Source organism: Prosopis cineraria, unplaced genomic scaffold (assembly GCF_029017545.1).
Source record: "Prosopis cineraria cultivar Desert tree isolate PC_DT_omini unplaced genomic scaffold, ASM2901754v1 PC11, whole genome shotgun sequence".
Classification (NCBI taxonomy): Eukaryota; Viridiplantae; Streptophyta; class Magnoliopsida; order Fabales; family Fabaceae; genus Prosopis; species Prosopis cineraria.
The window spans coordinates 10,902,446-10,920,749 of NW_026555342.1; the positions used below are offsets into that span (position 1 = coordinate 10,902,446).

Here is an 18,304-nt window from a genome sequence, read left to right on the forward strand (position 1 = left end):
CCCAAAAAGAAGAAGATTGTTAATGCCGTTGAAGCATTGCATGGCGATGATTATATATTTATAAGTCAACATGCTAAATCCAGTTGGTCAAAAAATGTGCAGAAACAGTAAAATAAAAAAAAAATGCCCACTTCGATATAACTCAACAACACAGTTACACAGTTTTCGCGTGATATATATTATATTGATACCATTATCGATTGTGTGATAACAGCAAGATAGTTTTAAAGAATTAAAAATATTGGGCAGTAATTTGCAATCAATAAAATATATAAAAAATAGAAATTTTATATTATGTTAATAATATGATTTATCTTGAATTCCATGTGAATGTATGAAAGCTACCCTAGTTCGGTTGGGGAACAAAAATTTGAAGTGATCAAGCAGGATGGGAAACTAACTTCAGACCTAAAGAAACACCAAGCCTGCTAAGCAGCGTGCCATTTTTAGTGGCAGGTCATATATTCATAAAAACTAATAAAATATAATTAAACAATATTAGAAAACAAGAAAAATGTTTGTGTTCGAAGTAGAGCACACTGGATCCAATCCATAATTTGCATAAAGTAATTAGTGACTATTTAGAAGCATGCATCCAGCAAACAGCAGCAACAAAGAGCAGCACAACTGCACCAAATTTGCAAATATAATCATTAAATTTAATATATCAGCATGTTAGCAGAAGTGGAATAAAGAAAGTATAATTTTGAAATAAATTTATATGATTTACAGTAATCGTTTTAATAGTATTTATTTTTAATATGTATTATCTTACCAATTAGTGAGACAATTAAGAAAGAGTTTATTTTTTTTCCTGGGATTTTTGGATTATAAATTCATAATTAGAACAACAATATTTGCCTTCATTCTCGAAGCAAAAAGAGTAAGCTTTTTGTTTATTTTGAGCCTCTCACATGAGGCTGCTTATATATCTGCTAGACCAAGAAGGCTTATTGGGCATTACATATGAAAAGCAGCTCTCATATTTTGACTAACACAGTACGAAAAATATTAACTTTGATTTTATTAATTGTCTATTAAAGCATTAGGTATTCAATTGAAATTAAATTTTTCTGTTCAATTATTAAAATGACCTTCTTTTATAAAAAAAAGAGATAATATAAATTTTAATTCTTAAATTTTCTCTCAATTATAAATTTAGTCGTTAAATTTTAATATATATAACTCAATTTATAAAAGCGAGATTTTTTTTAAGTTGAGATTTCAAAGATTAAATTATTTCAAATTAAATTTAAAAACTAAACCAGTCATAAAAAAAAGTTCAGGATTTGAGAATGAAATTGCAGTGATGCACACTATATTATTCATAATCTATCTAATAAAAATCTAACATTTAAATGTCATTAAATATAAATTAATTTTTATATTAATAATAGTAGAGAGAAAAGAAGCAAGAAAGTAAATAGCATTTTATTTAAAAAATAAAATATATTTTTAATCTTTCAACTTTATATAACATTTTAATTTGGTCTCTTAATTTTATAAAGTATTTTTTTAGTTTTCTAATTAAAATTATCAAATAATTATTTTTTGTTCCAATCGTTCTTATTTTTTAAAAAACTTAATATATAAATATTTAAAAATATTTTATTAATATTTAAAAGTTCAATGTAAAAAATTTTATAAAACTAATGAGGTTGAAGTTAGATAACTAAAAAAAATTATAAAATTAATGGATCAAAAATAAAATTTTGTATAAAATTAAAAGATTAAAAATATACTTTGATAAAAAAATAAAATCATAAAAAATAATAACATATACTCCCTCTGTTTAAAAATATAAAGCATTTTTAATCAAATCTCACCTCCAATAAAATAGTTACCTATTTTTTAACTAATCCCATCTTTTCTTATTTACCCCTATAAAACATCCTACAATAAATATAAAGTCATTATCAATAGAGGCACTTTTTTAAAAAAAGTAATGATTATATCTCGAAAGACTAAAAATATCTTATATTTTTTAACATCAAACTGCTCAAAAAATGCCTTAGATTTTTTAACTAAAGAAGTAAGATTTTATTTGATTGAATTTATGTAATTTCATTTGACAATCTATAAATAATGTGATGTACTAAATTTATCAAAAATTTCTCCAAGTGCTAATGGTTTTCTTAAGAATAAATGATATTTTAGTAATTGAATAAAAAATTTTAATTTTTAATTAAAGATTAAAGGCTTTTAATGAAATTTAAAATTATCTTGGACTCATTATGCTAACATGTGGCTTGTGGGGTCCGAACGATATTCTTCTTCCAAAAAATAATGCCAAAAAAAAAATTGAACAGAAAATGCCGAAACGAAATCACTAATATGCACCGAAAAGAGAGCGAAAATCGAAAGTTACGCGGCAAAGTGCAGCCAAGTAAACACGAATAGCGCGCCAAAGAACGCGGGAACGCCGCGCACGACAGAGGAGTGAACGGCTGTGACCGGATCTCACGGAATCACGACAACACAAAGATCGACAGAGAAGAAAAGAAGGACTTACCATCCTGTCAAGCAATCGCCAGAGGAATCGTTTTTGGCCGGCGGTGGTTGTTGAGCGTATTGAGGTCCATAGTACGGCGGCGGATATCCTTGGGCAGCAGGATACGGCGGGGGAGGATATCCTTGTGGCGGATATCCCTGCGGCGGATATCCCTGCCGTGGGTATCCTTGAGATGGATATGCCTGCGGTGAATACCCCGGCGGTGGGTAGCCCGGCGGAGGATAACCGTCCTTCGAACCTGGCTCCGGCGGTGGATACCCTGCAGATTCAGACAATTCAAAATCAAAATGAGATTGGAAATTCATATAACATAATGTTATATCATCCTCGAGAATCACGAGCTTATAGAGACGATGAACGAATCAAATACACGGAGAGAAAGTGAAGGATGAGGACCTTGCGGTGGTGGAACTCCGACGGGCTGCTGCGGGTGCTGGTTTTGGTTGTGATCGGTCATTGTGGATTGTCGAGAAAAGGAAGGTGAAGGAAATTAGATGGATCTAGCTATGTCTATTCCCTGGTCTCATGGACCCAACGAGAGATACCAATCCATTTTCTTTTTTATATGATGAATCCGATTGGGGGAAGATGAAGGCTTCGTGATTTGATCCCTGCAAGAAGTGGTGAATTTTTTCGCTCCGCTTGTAAACTAGGTTTTCTTTCTGTAATTGATTGATTTCTTTTCAATCTACGCTGCAACAGCATCAAATTCTCTCCGATATATCGCATGATTCATTCAACTTTTTAGCTAAAAATATATAAATAGTATCACTGAAAATTTCGTAGCCTAAAATAAGAACATGTTTCGCAATCTGATTTAATTGTTTTCAAAATGACGGTGCAAATTTTCATATTCGCATTGAAAATTCAAAAATATAATTAAATATAATAAGGAGAGATTCTCATTCTTTCAAAATGAAACGCACGCATTTGTAGCAGGGGACTGGCGTCTGTGTTCCTGGTTTAAACGTTCCTCTTTCTCTGCGGATATGTTTTCCCTATTTATTATCATTACACTTAAATGAGATTATGATATTCATTCAGCCCAAAAAAAGAGATATTCATATAAAATTTATATTCGTTACTTGGACAAAAACAAAAACAAAAACAAAGAGAGGGCCTATGCCAGACACAAGATTCAATTGACTTCTTTTCAATATCTCTTGGGACCCTGGTAACGCCCTGTTCAGCTGATATGAGACTCTGTTATGAGACGAATCCAATGGAATGAGCTTATAGCCTGTCACTTGTCAGGTAGAGTATTATTTTGGGAGAATCACGTTTAGTATCCAGATGAGAGAGAAAAAATGATAGCGAGAGTAAAAAACGACATAAAGTTTAATACATATAACTGAGTTGTTGAATCTTATCTTGTGCATCATCGAATCATCTTCGATGATTCTGGACTCTCTGTTTTTTCTCCCCTCATATGGAGTCTTGAATGCATCCTCCCTGTTATGTTGGTTACTTTCCCAATTTTTTAAAGCAGCATTGGATTAAAACTTTCAAAAGAGGGCTGGACACGCAGACAGGCGAAATCACGAAATCGCTGACTTTTTTCACGAAGATCGCAAGGTGAGATCGATCACTCTTGTAAAGTATAAAATTATCTTTTTTGGTTGTAAAGTCCCAGTTAAAATAAAAAAGGAGATTTTTATCAAGCATTTGGTAAAATAATTATTCATATAAAAACCCATAATAAATTTTATTTAAAAAAAATTTATATTTTTATTTTAATGATGATTCATTTTGTATTAGTTATTATCTAAGAATAAGTTTTTATTAGATTCATGAATGTAATCTTCCTAAATAAAAATGAACTAAGCCCCGTTTGATATAATTAAAAAGTTTTTGATGAAATTAAAATTAAAATCAAAAATAAAATTGAAATAAATTAAATTTTAAAAATGTGTTTGATATGAAAATAAAATCTTGATATAATTTTAATAAATATATATATTTAAATTAGGAAAAGATCAAAGTAACCTTTAAAAAAAAATAAATAAAAAAAGCTATCCCCATCTATCAAGCCCAATAACCCTTCATCATCGAGGAGCCGAACACCATCTCCTAAATCAACATTGCCAGCATCTTCTTCGTTAACAACGGCAGCAACACCAACTCCAATGATCACTTAGTCTCAAACTCTGAAGACCTAGAACATGTTTGGCCAGTTTCTCTTCTTCTCGCTATCATCGTCTCTTTCTCGTATTGTGGTTTCCCTTGCTCCCATGCCAACATTGAAATTGTCCAAAGTTGCAGTGGATGTGTCGAGCTTCGCCATTGCATCCTCTATGGGGTTTGGTCGTTGCCTAATATTGTGATGGTTAGGACAGTGGCCTATAGGTGAGGGATACAATGATGGGAGGTAAGAGTGGAGAGAGAAAATAATTCAATGAAATCTAACCAATTTCATAACTATCATCGTGAAATTCAATGCTTTTTTTTATAGAATTGAAATTCTTGAGAATTTTGATTTTGCGCTATCAAACTTGTTCACATGTAGAACCTATTTTCAAGATTAGAATTCCTATATACCAAATAGGATCTAAATGAAGTGTGAAAATCACATGTAAGCATCAAAATTAGTTAATATTTTTTCCAAAGAATCATAAAAATACTAATTAGATTGAAGGACCGAATCACAATTAATTAACAATTATGCCCTTGTTAAAAATTCTCATGTCCGCATTTTACTTTTCTCCCTTTATTATTTGCAGCTTATTTCTTTAGCAAATATTTCTAATTTATTTCCTTCCTTCCGTGTTAGGCACCATTTTTTTTTATTTATGCGAATTTAATATGCAAACTTTTGATTTTCCATGAATTATCCAAAAAAAAAAAGCAAACTTTAATCAAGTTTAAATGTCTATTTCTACACAGACTAATGACTTCAATTTAAAAAAAAATGCACAAAGAATGTCAGAATTTACAATAATTATTTTTTAAATTAAAAGGCTATGTCAAAATCATAATCATGAAGATAAATAAAAGATTAGCTCCAATTAGATAACAAAAGAGTCTCACACCCATCGCGTGAGGGGATTGTTAAAAACGTTAGTCAGTACAACAAATTGTTTCTTTAGAAACGTTATCTAAAAATACAATCCAATCACATATAATAATCAAGGTCAATAACCATTTTGATAGTATTAACAAAAAAGATAGTTTTGAGAGTGTTCATTCTGGACCAGGCTTATATCTCCAATTGAGTTGTGAAATATGCACAGTCAAGGATAATTTCGTCTTTGGCATATATTGAGTCATCAAAAATTCCAGCGAGTTCTCCATTAATGTTGGGTTGGCAATTAGACGAGGAGAGGGAGAAGGTGATCAGAGGGGTAATCTAGTATTTTACAATTTAGATTCTGGTTTTCGATCATTCTAAATAGTTAGAATTTTCTAGTTGCTTCAATGTAAGTATCATTCCCTTCTGGTCCTTTGAAGTAATTCACCCACAGTAAAAATAACCAAAAATAGGAAAGTAAAAAAAAAAATCGACTAAATAATCCAACAAGTAGCGACAGAGGAATCACCACCTCACATCTCATTAGCATTAAAACGCTCACTCCCTTCCCCTCCAACCTTCCACTTCTCTTCTTTTCTCTTCCCTTCCTTTGTGTCTTGTCTCTGCCTTGACAACTCCTCAAGCCTCATTTCTGCTCTCTCTCGGTGTGCGTGTGTGTGTGACTCACCCGCAGAAGCAAAAGAGCATCCAAACTAACAGACAAAAGAATAACACTACTCACACACTCACAGATCTTCCTTTTCAGCTTTTAAACAATGTCAAACCCAGGTTAGTGACACCCAGCCATGACCAAACGAAACCCAATACCATCACTACTGTTAAGAGGCGTGACCGGACTTTCGTGCTCTTTCACCATCCGCCCTCACAATGTCTCGCTCGCCGGCCGACGCTTTTGCTGCCGGTGACTTGCTATGCGGTGAGGATGCCGGTGAAGTGATCTCCGGCGAAAACCACCCGACGTCGTCGTACCTGCCGTCGTATTCTCCTCCTTCCGACGATGCGACCATCGGCGGACTCATCGACGTCGAGGCGCATCACATGCCTGACCCGGATTACCTACGGCGGTGCCGTCATCGTTTAATCGACGTAACCGCTCGCCAGGACGCCATCAACTGGATCTTGAAGGTCCGTATCAACGCGCCAGTTGCATAACGCATTTGAACAGCAGTAGTTTGTTGCATTTTTGATTTGAATCTCGATCTCTGGGAAATGCAGGTTCACGCACATTATGAGTTTCGTCCGGTAACGGCGTTCCTCTCGGTCAACTACCTCGATCGTTTTCTGTCTTGCTCTGCACTTCCGGTACCTTCCTTGCGTCTTTTCTATCCAAGAAAAATCCCCGAAAATATCTGATTTTTCGCGAAAATTTCTGACGTGATTTCTTGATTGTTATTCGCAGCGACAAAGTCAATGGGAGTATCATCTGCTATCAGTGGCATGCTTGTCTTTAGCGGCGAAACTGGAGGAACCTGTGGTGCCTCTATTACTGGACCTCCAATTAGTGGATCCCAGATTCGTATTCGAACCCAAGACGATTCAAAGAATGGAGCTCTATGTCATGACCAAGCTACGCTGGAGATTACGCTCCATAACACCCTTCGACTATCTCCATTACTTCATCTCTAAGGTCTCTTCTTTCTCGGACGACCCGAAACCCGAATCCATAACCCGGATCTTCTCGACTGCTTCCAGCCTCATCCTCAGCACCACCCTTGGTACCCCATACCCGACTCTTCTTAACGGTTCTGTCATTCGTATATATTCCTGTTATTTACGATTTATCTAACTCATTCATCCGATCTCTGTGAATAACATTTCAGTTATTGATTTCTTGGGTTTTCCGCCATCGGCCATAGCGGTCGCCGCCGTTCTCTGTTCAGCTGGCCAGGGCCAATCGCCACCGTGCTTCCATGATGGAGTAAACAAAGTACCCTATGCATATATTCAGATATTCTTTAGTCGTGGATACTATAAATTATTCATAATCTTGTTTTACTCTTTTACAGGTTATTTTTGTGCTATAATAAGTCTCACGTCTTTAATAATTGAAATAGGTAACATAGATCAGCAGTAGCAGCGTACTAATTGTTAAACGTGTACGTGACCTTGAAAATGACTCGCATTATAGCGCCAACTCACTCAACTGCATATAGTATATAACACGGATTAAGATTACACAAAAATATTAGACAAAAAACTAGTTTGAAAGATTGAATATCTTTTGGATTCCAAAAATCGAAGAAAGCGAGAAGCATGGAAAGGAGTGTGAGTGTGTGTGGGTGACAAAATTTGGTGTCTTTATTTATTGAAAGAAACTTTCTTCTTCGGGGACAGGAAACGGTGAGAAGCTGTCACCAACTAATGGAGGATTACGTGGTGGACACGTGTCCCTTTGCTGGCTATAAAGGCCCTGGAGCCGACCCGGAGCCGCCTTCGAGTCCAGTAGGCGTGTTGGAAGGCGCTAGTTCATGCAGCGGCTGCGAAACTCGCTCTGAGAACCCAGCGTCAACCAGCGAAGCCGAGCCGCCCAACAAGGGGGCACGATCTCCTGATGTCAATGGGGAATAGAACTGCTCTACAGTATCCTCATTATCATCACCTTATAATACGTCTCTTCTTTCTTCTTGACATCTTTTGTCAGCAAGAGAAAGAGGTTACTTGTATTTTTCATTTTTGTCTATATCCTCTTTCCATTAGAATCAATGGTGACGGTTAGGGGAGACTTGGCTCGGATAGAGGTAATCTCGATTATTTGTCACATTTAGTTATAAAATTATTAATTAATATCTTAAAGAATGTTGTCTTTTTGTCCTTTTCAACCATGTTGCAATTGCTCTCTCAAGCTGGCCATAAATTCATTAAATTGCAGGGTTAGGCTGTAAACATGATGAATTGCCTTTATAATAATAGCACGCTTTTTTGTTGAAAGGCTCTCTGATCATGTTTTGGTGTGTATATTAAAATAATAAAAAATGAGAGACATATTCTAGGAGAAGGATGCAGCGGATGGACCAGTGGGGGAGAGCCACGTGTCCGACAGCAAGTGCTGTAAGTGGCCAAAGTAAATAAAATCTCAGCAAATAAAAAGCTGGCACTTCGTCTTTCGTGGCTGACTCTATTGTGCGCATTACCAGAAATAGACACAAGGGTAGGAACTTTGTGGGGCTAAAGCAGGCTCCAAATGGAAGGATAAAAGTGTAAAATCACTAGCCAACGGGGTATTCATGTGGTTCCTGTTCCAATGCAAAGAGATTTGGTTTGGGAGCGTGACGTGAAGGTGATGAGGGGATGCCACGTCAGGAATACGAAAGAGGCAGGAAAGGCGTTTTGGAGGGAAAGGATCGGAGCCGTCCAGGTGTAAGGGTGAGAAAATTGGGGCAGAGATATGATTTGACGAACGATGAGGGTAAGGTCAAATCAAAGGCATGTACGGAAGGAACCAAAACAAAAAAGTTGGGCAATAACAACTAATTTTTGTATTTATTAAGTATTAACCATGCCTCTAAAATTATACATTTGGTTGGTATATGTAAATCAAATAATTATTTTATAATTGAAATAAAAAAATTTAAATATTAAGAAGTATAATTTCTACTATCATGCAACTGAAGTGAAAGTTTTGATACAAATAATCAAATATTTTTTAAACATCCGTTTATTTAAAAATTTTAAATAATTTTTTATTTAATTTCATATAATTCCTGAATATGTTTTCCACTTTGTTATATACTTTTATACTGTTATTCAAAACTCGACCTGACATAATCCCTTTTATCATTAGTTGATTACTGCTTATACTAGTTTTTGTATTAAAATACCTAAAATTATTAAATAATTATGCAATTAAATTGTATTTTTTATATAAATTATTAAAATATAATAACTTGTTTCTCTTATCTTTATTTATTATAACAATTATTATGCAGTTATATTTTTAGCTGAATAATTTTTCCATGAGTCTAATAACAGCTTAAACTAAACTACAAAATTAGAGATAAATTATACTGGTTATACGAAGAATAATGTAGGTTTAAATATCATTTTATATTTTTTTAATAAAAGGTCTATAATTTTATATTGGTATTGACGATTTCTTAAAAAGGGATATTTATTATTGATATAATCTTACAAATAAAATAAACAATCAACAGGCTAAACAAGATTAAAAAGGTGAATTTTTAATCTATTTTATTTTTCAAAAAAAAATCGACATTGTCTTTGATTTTTTCAGTTAAGTATATTTACCACAAACACATTTTTGCAGGAAAAAAATTTATATGTCTATAACAAAAAATGTAATAAATAATTAAATAATCTTTTAACATCTTGGGATGAGAAATGAGCCCACAAAGCAGACCGCAGGTCTGCATTAAAAACTCCAACAGGCTTTTGGGTTGTCAATGGACTTGCCATGGGACACAGCCGAGGCGTGAGACAAATCAGCATTAACGAGTCCCATTTTATTTATTTATTTAAAAATAAAAAAATTAATTATTTAATCTATATAATTTTAATTCAATTATTAACAATTTCATTTTTTGTAATTTAAAACTTAATCTTATAATTTACTCCTCATATTTTTAATCATTTAAAATATTAATTCATATATTTTAAAACATATAATTATAAAGATTAAAATTATATTAAAATTTAATACTAATATTTGAAATTATCAAACCCTTTTAATATTTATAAAAATTAAATTTTAAAATATAAAAATTAATATTTTAATAATTAAAATTATAAAAATTAAATTGTAAAAATTAAAATATAGAAATTAAATTATAATTAACTTAAAATTATAAAAATTAAATTATAACGAGTTAAAATTTAAAAATTAAGTTATAATTAAGTTAAAATTATAAAAATTAAATAATTAATTTTTTTAAAAAAATAATAACAGCATTAACAACCCTTTTACGGTCACTTCACTACCTCTTATTACAAAAACTGTCTCCACTTCTTATTACAAAACCGTTTCACCAAAATCAAGTTGAAGTAATTAAGTTATTAATTTTATCTAAAAATAAAATAAAATTTTAATTTAACCCCTGTTTAAATAAAAAAATTTAAATTTGCATATATATATATATATCTAATAATTAATGAGTTTAAATAAAGTTAATATTACAAAAATGTAATTAACATTCAATGGCATGTTTCATATAAAGAATAAAAAAAAGTTGTAAAAGACGCTTTACAATTAAAAAAAAAAAAAGGAGAGAGTATATTTGAGAGATTGAGAAAAGCGCAAAATTCAGGCCAAAAAGAAGAAAAAAGTGCAAAAAATATGTCACTATATGTAATTTACACCTTTCTTCACACCTAGAAGCTCCCTTTCCTCTCTCTCCAAAAATGCATAACATATCCAGGTCAAAAAAATTCATTATATATACATATATATATATCTTCTCGAGAATCTAAAAAAATCTGAATTCATAAATGTGCCACCAAAGCCTTCACATGCTTCCCCAATAGCATTCCTTCATTAATGAGCTTTTGTTTACTTCTGGTTGGTTTTATTTTCAATTTATGTACCATATCCAGTTTTAGAAAGCAATGCCTTTTATTAATCCCTAATGTCCATATTTAGAACTAAATTTACAAGCGAGTCACTGGAAAAGGGTCATTTGTGGCAGTGTAAGTCAAGTTTAAACAAAAACTATTTGCTAAGACACTTGTCAGCATGATTAGTAATTGATTAATAATATCAAATCTCAAAAGAAAGCAACAGATCAGAGCGATATGCGTCTGTAATCCTGTGCTTAATATTTCACAGAAACCTTAAAAAGGCCAGCTTTCTCGTGCCTGTGCACATATTCTAATGAAGGTTGGTAATTGTCCCTAGGTAAAGGTCACACACGTGTAAACTCGGCTTGGAAAACAGTACAATTCTGATAAACAGTTAGATCAATCATCTGTCAGAACAGTTGAGCCAGCTGGGCTTATTTATGTAGCTGCACAGTCATCAGACATAAAAAAAATGTGCTTTATTAATAACCGCATATTTAACCTCAGATATATCTTTTGGGGAGCTCATTTTAAGGATGTGTAAAGGATTGACCAAATCAATGTGTCTTCAATGAAGTTGATTTACCTAAGAATTACTGTACTTAAGTAGATATGCATGGTTTATAAAATGTTTATAGGCCAAACCAATTATGAAGAACATATAAACATTTAAAAAGGACTTGTTAATAATGCGTATAACATATTTATGTTCCTTCCACTCTCAATAAATACAACAGGCAGCACCAAAATACTCAAATTGAATGTATTAGGGTCCATTTACACATACTTTTATTGAGTTCCTACCAAATGGGAAACAATAAAAGCATCAATATCTCTTCGCTAGAAAATGAAGTGTCCTTAGGTAGATTGGAGTTCATTTAATAACCTTTGACAGGATTCTAGATGTCACCCAGACGTGTGGTATTTATAATAAGAATTGCGCACACACCAAATTCATTTCAAAGCATTAATTTACCTTAGCAAAGTTGATAGCTAATTTTTCCCTGGTTGGAGTAACCTTATAGTAATGTCTCAAATAGTCCTCCACAACCACCTTCCTGTAGGTTTCTTCCTCAGTAGCCACAGGCTCAATTAAGGTTCTTGGTGGAGGGGTATAGAACAAAGCAATGGACCCACGTTCTACATCCCTATGGGTAATAGCCCTATGCCATGTGCTATGGACAAGCCCATTGCTCATGATCTCAAGCAAGTCTCCAGTGACCACTAGCAGCTGGTCTTGTGGCCATGAGACAGTGAGCCAGGTCTGGTCCTTATTGAGGACTTGGAGGCCCTGGCTGGAGCCAAATTGAGCTAGGATTGTGAGGGCACTAGCGTCAGAATGCTGGTTGATACCAATGGCTAGGTCTGGTCTAGGGCATGGTGGGTAGTAGTTCACTCTCACTTTGATCTCACTGTCTGTGGGATGGAAGTACTTGAGGAAAACATCATGGCTTTCAATAGATAAAGCCTCTGCCAAAGCCACAAGCAAGTAGTCCATCACACCTCTTGCTTCTCCAACATATCTTTCCATGGCTTCCCTGGGATGAACCAAACAGTAAAGGCATGAGCGTGTAGCCACACAAGATTCAATTTCATGGGCTTGGTGGGACTAAATTGGGATTATAGTTCAATAGAACACAGTCTACTCTATCAAAACAATGAAAATGACAAAAGGTACCTGAAATTGGTTGGTTTAAGGGGCCAAACATGAAGTCCCTCATCATGTCCAATAGAAGGAACTGCTCTTAAAGTCAATCGATCGGTCCAATCCAAAGCCTCTTCTGACTTGACAAAATTTCTGCCATATCCCATATTATCTATGTCACCGTAAGTTCCTACACAAGCTTTCTTCTCCGAGAAAGACAGGTCAAAGAAGCGTCTCACCACATCCTTAGCACCATCCACAACTTCCAAGGGAATCCCATGATCCACAATCAGAAACAAACCCAAACCCCTCGCAGCATCGGTTAACTTGGCTAGCTCCTCTGCTCGAACCACGGACCCGGACCCTTCCTTCAGCGTGGCTAAGTTTACTGTGGGAATTTCCTCGAACACATGGTGGGCACATGGGAAGTCTGGCCTCTTGAACCTCTCAGGCAAGTGTTGGAGTCCTTGGCGAGCTAGTTCTTGAACCACAGGGATCTTCACGGTTCTAAGCTTCCCTTTTTCGTCTAAGAAACTGGTTTGGTGGTAGCACGAGTTTTCCTTATCGGCCTCCATGTTCATAATACTTTAGATTCAGGTTCAGCCTAAAAATTGTGATGGTGAAGTTGTGATCCAGGCCTGGTGGCGGTGGGAGCAAGGATAAGGAATTGGAGGGGTGAGAGGAGGACATTGAACAGGAGGAACCGACACGCATGAAAATACAAACAGGACTAAGAATAAAAGAACGTACAGGCAAAACTATAAAATATCATTACACACGTTTGGCACACATACAATTATCATGATCTGTACCAATCTCCTCCTTTGTAATTTGCATCGGATTCCGGTGCAATTATTTTTTATTTTTTATAAATTAAAATTATTTTAAAAAATAATTTTTAATAACATAAATAAAATTAAAATTATATTTCGTGTTTTAAAGTTTTAAAATTTAAATTGTACTCTGCTAAAAAATATATACTCTTTCCATTAAAAAATGTAATGCATGTTTAATTAAATTTCATTCCTAATAAAATAGTTACATACTTTTAAACTAACAACATCTTTTTATATTTACTCCTATTAAATACCCTACAATAAATATAAAGTCATTAATTAATAGTAAAACTTTTGAAAAAAAGTCAATGATTACACCTCAAAAAATTAAAAATATTTAATATTTTTTAAGATCTAACTCCTCAAAAAATGCCTTACATTTTTAAACGAAGGGAGTATTATTTTTTAAAAAATTAAATGTTAAAAAATGTAAGACTTTTTGGATATTTCAAGATGTAATTGATGTCTTTTTCTTTAAAAGTGTTCATAATGAATAAATTACTTTATATATCCAAAATAAATAAATAAATAAATAAATAAATAAATTACTATAGTTATTTTAAAATAAAATATTCAATTAAATAAAGATAAGTATCAAAAAAATGGTATTAGTTTGATGACAATTGATTACTTTACAGGGAGCGACATTTGATTGAAAATATTTTATATTTTTTAAAATAAATTGTTAATCATATTTTTGGTATATTCTAAAACAAATTATGTGGAAATAAAATAAATTATTATTTTTGTTTGTATATTTTAATAACTAAAAAAACTTATTATATTGTATTAGGAATAAAAAAATATAGTTAATAGCAATTGCTAAAGAAATTAAAAAATATAGTTATTTTACTTAGTCTTTTTAAAAAAATTAATAAAATTTAATTTTCACTCTTCTCTCCTCTATTTCTCTTAAATAATAGCATGGGTCTAAAATCTAGTTTAGTTCTAAGCGCTATTATTTCTTCTTAATGAACCTTGAATAAAACATATAAAATATGTAATGACATCATCAAGAAATTAGCACAAATTGATACTTAAAAATGAGTATTTTATAAACATCCCACCGAGTGAATAAAACATAATTCGTTCTTGATGCTTCTGAGAAATCTTATTTAATTCTACAACTTATAATAAAGACTCATGGACCATTTCAGACTTTGGAGCAGCTGGACGATTGCCATTCGACTCCTTATCATACGCCTCTGATGATCTTATCTCTGCTCTTTGAAGATTGTCGGTTGAAGCGTGGAAGCCTATCTTATATGGACATCAAAGACCCACACATATTAATCTGTCCACGTACTGTTGGACTAAACAACAGACTCATACAAATCTCTATTAATTAGCTGCTAGAAAATGAGGTATAGTTCACTGGATCAAACACATAATTACTCGAGCTTAGCGAAGTTGATAGCCATTTTCTCCACAGTAGGACTAACCTTGTAGTAATGCTTGACATAGTCCTCCACAACCACCTTCCTGTATGCTTCATCCTGATCGTCATCGGAAGCCACAAGAGGCTCAATTAGGGTTGTTGGTGGTGGCGTGTAGAACAAAGCAATGGAGCCGCGTTCGACGTTCCTGAGAGGAACAGCTCTGTGCCATGTGCTTTGGAGCTTCCCATTGCTCATGATCTCGAGCAAGTCTCCCACGATCACCAGCAACTGGTCCTGTGGCCATGACGCAGTGAGCCAGGTTCGGTCCTCCTTGTTGAACACTTGCAGGCCACGGCTCGAGCCGAACTGCGAGAGGAGGGTTAGAGCGCTTGGGTCCGAGTGAGGATTGAGACCCAGGGTTAGGTCTGGGGAAGGGCATGGTGGGTAAAAGTTAACTCTGAGTTTGATCTCACTGTCTTTGGGGTTGAAGTATTTGAGAAACGCATCGTCGTTTTCAAGTGACAGAGCTTCTGCTAAGTTCACAAGTACTGAATCCATCACTCTTCTCACATCTCCCACATATGCTTCCACTGCTTCTCTGCAATGATACATATATCATATATATATATATATATATAGGAGGATGAGATGATTGTGAGTGAAGAAGGGACCTGAAATTGGATGGGTTGAGAGGCCAAACATGGATTCCCTCATGATGAGTAACAGGAGGATGTGCTCTTAGAGTCAAACGATCAACCCAATCCCATACTTGATCTTGCGACTTTACTGTGAAGTTTCTACCATACCCCATATTATCTACGTCATTGTAAGTTCCTACGCTGGCTTTCTTCTCTTCATAACTTAACTCAAAGAACTTTCTCACTGCTTCTATTGCTCCTTCCACTACTTCCTTCGCAATCCCTGCATCATGAGCAATTTTTTTTTTTTTGGAGATTTAAAGGGACAGCAATCATCAGTTCCTTCCGTTTCTGCATTAGTATATACTCTTTATAATATGGCCCCAACAATTATAAACATATATAGGAAATCAATACCGTGATCTAGGATCAAGAAGAGACCAAAATGGTGAGCAGCTTGGGCTAACTTGGCTAACTCTTGTGGTCGGGCCATGGCCTGGGAGGCATGGTTCAATATGGCTAAGTTGATGGTGGGGATAGGGTGGGAGGCAGTTGGGGTTGGGGTTGGATGGTGGAACCTCTTGAAGTTATGAGGCAATTGTGTCAGTCCTCGGCGAGCAAGCTCTTGAGCCACTGGGATTTTCAAGGTTCTAAGCTTTCCCTCTCCGTCTACGAAGCTGCTTTCGTGGTAGCATACGTTGTCTCTCTCCATGTTCCTAGGTAATTATTCGATTATGCTTGTGGCTATGAGTCTAATATATACTCACTCTCCTTCAAAATATAAACAATTTTTAATAAAAATTAGTATACTAATAAAGTTTTTATTTTCATCAAAATATATATTATTTTTTTATCTTTAGTTCCAATTATTAATATAATTTATGATGAGTGAGAAATATATTTATAAAAATATTAAAGTTGATAAATATAATGAGTAAAATGAAATTTTTTTATGTATACTAGCTAGGTTACTTATATTTTAAACCAAAATTAATTGAACAAGAATTTTTACATTTTGAATAAGAGGGAGTATATATTTATGTAGATATTGGTCGGATAAATCACTGACAAGGCAAGATGTTTTTAGTGCTCAACACACTGATGAGTACGATGGTGCTTAATGCTACATTGAAATTTGGATCATTTAAATTTTAAATTGAATGGTTTGGATTTAAATACTATTATATTTTATACTTATTAAAATAAAAATTATAAAATAATTTTAATAATTTTTTTATTTTAATATAATTTAAATTTAATTTGAAGGATCAATTTAATATTAAGAGTTTTATAATTGATATACATTAACTATTCAGATATACTCTGTATCATTCAGATCTAATCTGATGTTGATTTGGATGATGTCAATGCATATTAATTATAAAACTCTTAATATTAATTGGGCCCTTCAAACTAAATCTAGATCATATTAAAAATAAAAAAATTATTTTATAATGTTTATTAATCTTTATTTTAATAAATATAAAATATAATAGTATTTTAAATTTAAATCGTTCAAATTAAAATTTAAATAATTCAGAATCGTCAGTGCTAAGCAACATCGTAATCGTCAGTGCGCGCTGAGCACTAAAATCAATCCCAAGAACTTTGTTAATCAAGAGTATCCGGGAGATTTCGTTGTTGGCATTGCAGACAAAATAAGCTGACCCAGGAGGAAGAAAGTTTTGAGCCACTTCAAGATGATTTTCTTATAAACCGACCTTTTCATTAGTATATTCATTCAAGAATCTAACAAAATCTGACTTTGTACGAATATTACATATTTTCTGTCATGTCATTGTAAAAGACTCTGCCTTGTATTTTAATAAAAAATCAAAAAAAAAAATCATGAATCTTCATTCTTTTTTTTCTTTATAATGTATGATCAGGTGCCCAAATGAATTTTAATACATATGTATGAATTTGTGAAGGATCAAAATATATAATATTCCTTATGTATTGCATTTTTGGATGGGCCGGTTTGTTAAATGAATATGAAGTATGGAAGGATTGATATTTGATAGGCAATTGAGAAGATAAATGGTCAAAATAATTAAATTTGAAAATAAATTATAAAGGCCTCTTTTTGTGCTATAGACTTTCATAAAAGTTTTTTCCCCCAGTCTTACATCATTACCATTAATTATAAGACACGTTGATTAGGTGTTGTGTATTGCAGTTTACAGACTCCTATTAAAGTTTGGTTTTTTTCTGATTTATTCAATCATATCAGCGTCATTCATCATACAAACGTGCGAAAAAGAGACTTTTCTTTATAATAAAATATACAAGAAAAAGAGAGACGTAAATAACACGGGAAAAATAATCTTCCCTATAAAAATGATTTACTTGCCTTTGGTGGATTTTAAGATTATTTACATGATGGGACAGGATCAGAACACTCCTATTTTATGTTCGTCTTAAAAAAAATTAAGATTAAATTTTAGTATTATATTTCGTCTCATTAGGAATTGGATTGGGATCGAGATAAAATTGGGCCATTCTACTGTCTCCATAAATCAAATAATGTCAAAAAAAATTCATATAATAATGTTCATTAAAATTTTAAATCATATAATTTATTAAATTTAAAATTAAAATAACATAAGTATATAAATTATAACAATTTAAAGTTAATTATTGAATTATATTAATCACAACTACATATTATAATAATAAATACAAGTGATTTTTAGGTTATAAGAGTAGTAATAATAGATAAGTTAAGCACAACATTAAATCATTACTTTTTTAC

The 18,304-nt window shown here is 33.1% G+C and overlaps 4 protein-coding genes across 7 annotated transcripts; 1 reads left to right on the top strand and 3 right to left on the bottom strand.

The window, feature by feature from the left end:
- Positions 1–415: 415 nt before the first annotated feature.
- Positions 416–3,295, bottom strand: LOC129287233 (cysteine-rich and transmembrane domain-containing protein WIH2-like). Its single transcript, XM_054923426.1, has 3 exons — positions 2,909–3,295; positions 2,513–2,771; positions 416–627 (listed from the first exon to the last, which is right to left on the bottom strand). The coding sequence occupies exons 1-3, from the start codon at positions 2,967–2,969 to the stop codon at positions 582–584; spliced, it is 366 nt and encodes a 121-aa protein (XP_054779401.1). The 5' UTR covers positions 2,970–3,295; the 3' UTR covers positions 416–581.
- A 2,743-nt stretch (positions 3,296–6,038) lies between these two features.
- Positions 6,039–9,002, top strand: LOC129285320 (cyclin-D1-1-like). Of its 4 annotated transcripts, none has more exons than XR_008587159.1 (6): positions 6,043–6,665; positions 6,756–6,842; positions 6,940–7,255; positions 7,361–7,467; positions 7,875–8,588; positions 8,675–9,000. XR_008587159.1 is itself a non-coding variant. In XM_054920957.1 (5 exons), the coding sequence occupies exons 1-5, from the start codon at positions 6,408–6,410 to the stop codon at positions 8,106–8,108; spliced, it is 993 nt and encodes a 330-aa protein (XP_054776932.1). In that variant the 5' UTR covers positions 6,039–6,407; the 3' UTR covers positions 8,109–9,002. The 4 variants fall into 4 exon arrangements, 2 of the variants coding, with proteins under 2 accessions (XP_054776932.1, XP_054776931.1); XR_008587160.1 differs by having other exon boundaries at positions 7,875–8,278; positions 8,410–8,999; XM_054920957.1 differs by having other exon boundaries at positions 6,039–6,665; positions 7,361–7,458; positions 7,875–9,002.
- Positions 9,003–11,218: 2,216 nt separating this feature from the next.
- On the bottom strand, positions 11,219–13,428 carry LOC129285202 (thebaine 6-O-demethylase-like). Its single transcript, XM_054920782.1, has 3 exons — positions 12,730–13,428; positions 12,028–12,589; positions 11,219–11,497 (listed from the first exon to the last, which is right to left on the bottom strand). The coding sequence occupies exons 1-3, from the start codon at positions 13,275–13,277 to the stop codon at positions 11,486–11,488; spliced, it is 1,122 nt and encodes a 373-aa protein (XP_054776757.1). The 5' UTR covers positions 13,278–13,428; the 3' UTR covers positions 11,219–11,485.
- A 1,138-nt stretch (positions 13,429–14,566) lies between these two features.
- Positions 14,567–16,642, bottom strand: LOC129287229 (2-oxoglutarate-dependent dioxygenase 11-like). The gene is made up of 3 exons (XM_054923418.1): positions 15,967–16,642; positions 15,583–15,832; positions 14,567–15,509 (listed from the first exon to the last, which is right to left on the bottom strand). The coding sequence occupies exons 1-3, from the start codon at positions 16,259–16,261 to the stop codon at positions 14,924–14,926; spliced, it is 1,131 nt and encodes a 376-aa protein (XP_054779393.1). The 5' UTR covers positions 16,262–16,642; the 3' UTR covers positions 14,567–14,923.
- Positions 16,643–18,304: the final 1,662 nt, after the last annotated feature.

Coding starts and splice junctions, on each gene's coding strand:
- LOC129287233 (XM_054923426.1), bottom strand. CDS start 2,969: ATGACCGATCACAACCAAAACCAGCACCCGCAGCAGCCCGTCGGAGTT. Junction 2,772..2,908: donor CGGAGTTCCACCACCGCAAG/GTCCTCATCCTT, acceptor CTGAATCTGCAG/GGTATCCACCGCCGGAGCCA. Junction 628..2,512: donor GGCGATTGCTTGACAGGATG/GTAAGTCCTTCT, acceptor AATTTGGTGCAG/TTGTGCTGCTCTTTGTTGCT.
- LOC129285320 (XM_054920956.1), top strand. CDS start 6,408: ATGTCTCGCTCGCCGGCCGACGCTTTTGCTGCCGGTGACTTGCTATGC. Junction 6,666..6,755: donor CCATCAACTGGATCTTGAAG/GTCCGTATCAAC, acceptor TGGGAAATGCAG/GTTCACGCACATTATGAGTT. Junction 6,843..6,939: donor TGTCTTGCTCTGCACTTCCG/GTACCTTCCTTG, acceptor TGTTATTCGCAG/CGACAAAGTCAATGGGAGTA.
- LOC129285202 (XM_054920782.1), bottom strand. CDS start 13,277: ATGAACATGGAGGCCGATAAGGAAAACTCGTGCTACCACCAAACCAGT. Junction 12,590..12,729: donor CTTAAACCAACCAATTTCAG/GTACCTTTTGTC, acceptor GGTTCATCCCAG/GGAAGCCATGGAAAGATATG.
- LOC129287229 (XM_054923418.1), bottom strand. CDS start 16,261: ATGGAGAGAGACAACGTATGCTACCACGAAAGCAGCTTCGTAGACGGA. Junction 15,833..15,966: donor CTTCTTGATCCTAGATCACG/GTATTGATTTCC, acceptor CTCATGATGCAG/GGATTGCGAAGGAAGTAGTG. Junction 15,510..15,582: donor CTCAACCCATCCAATTTCAG/GTCCCTTCTTCA, acceptor GTATCATTGCAG/AGAAGCAGTGGAAGCATATG.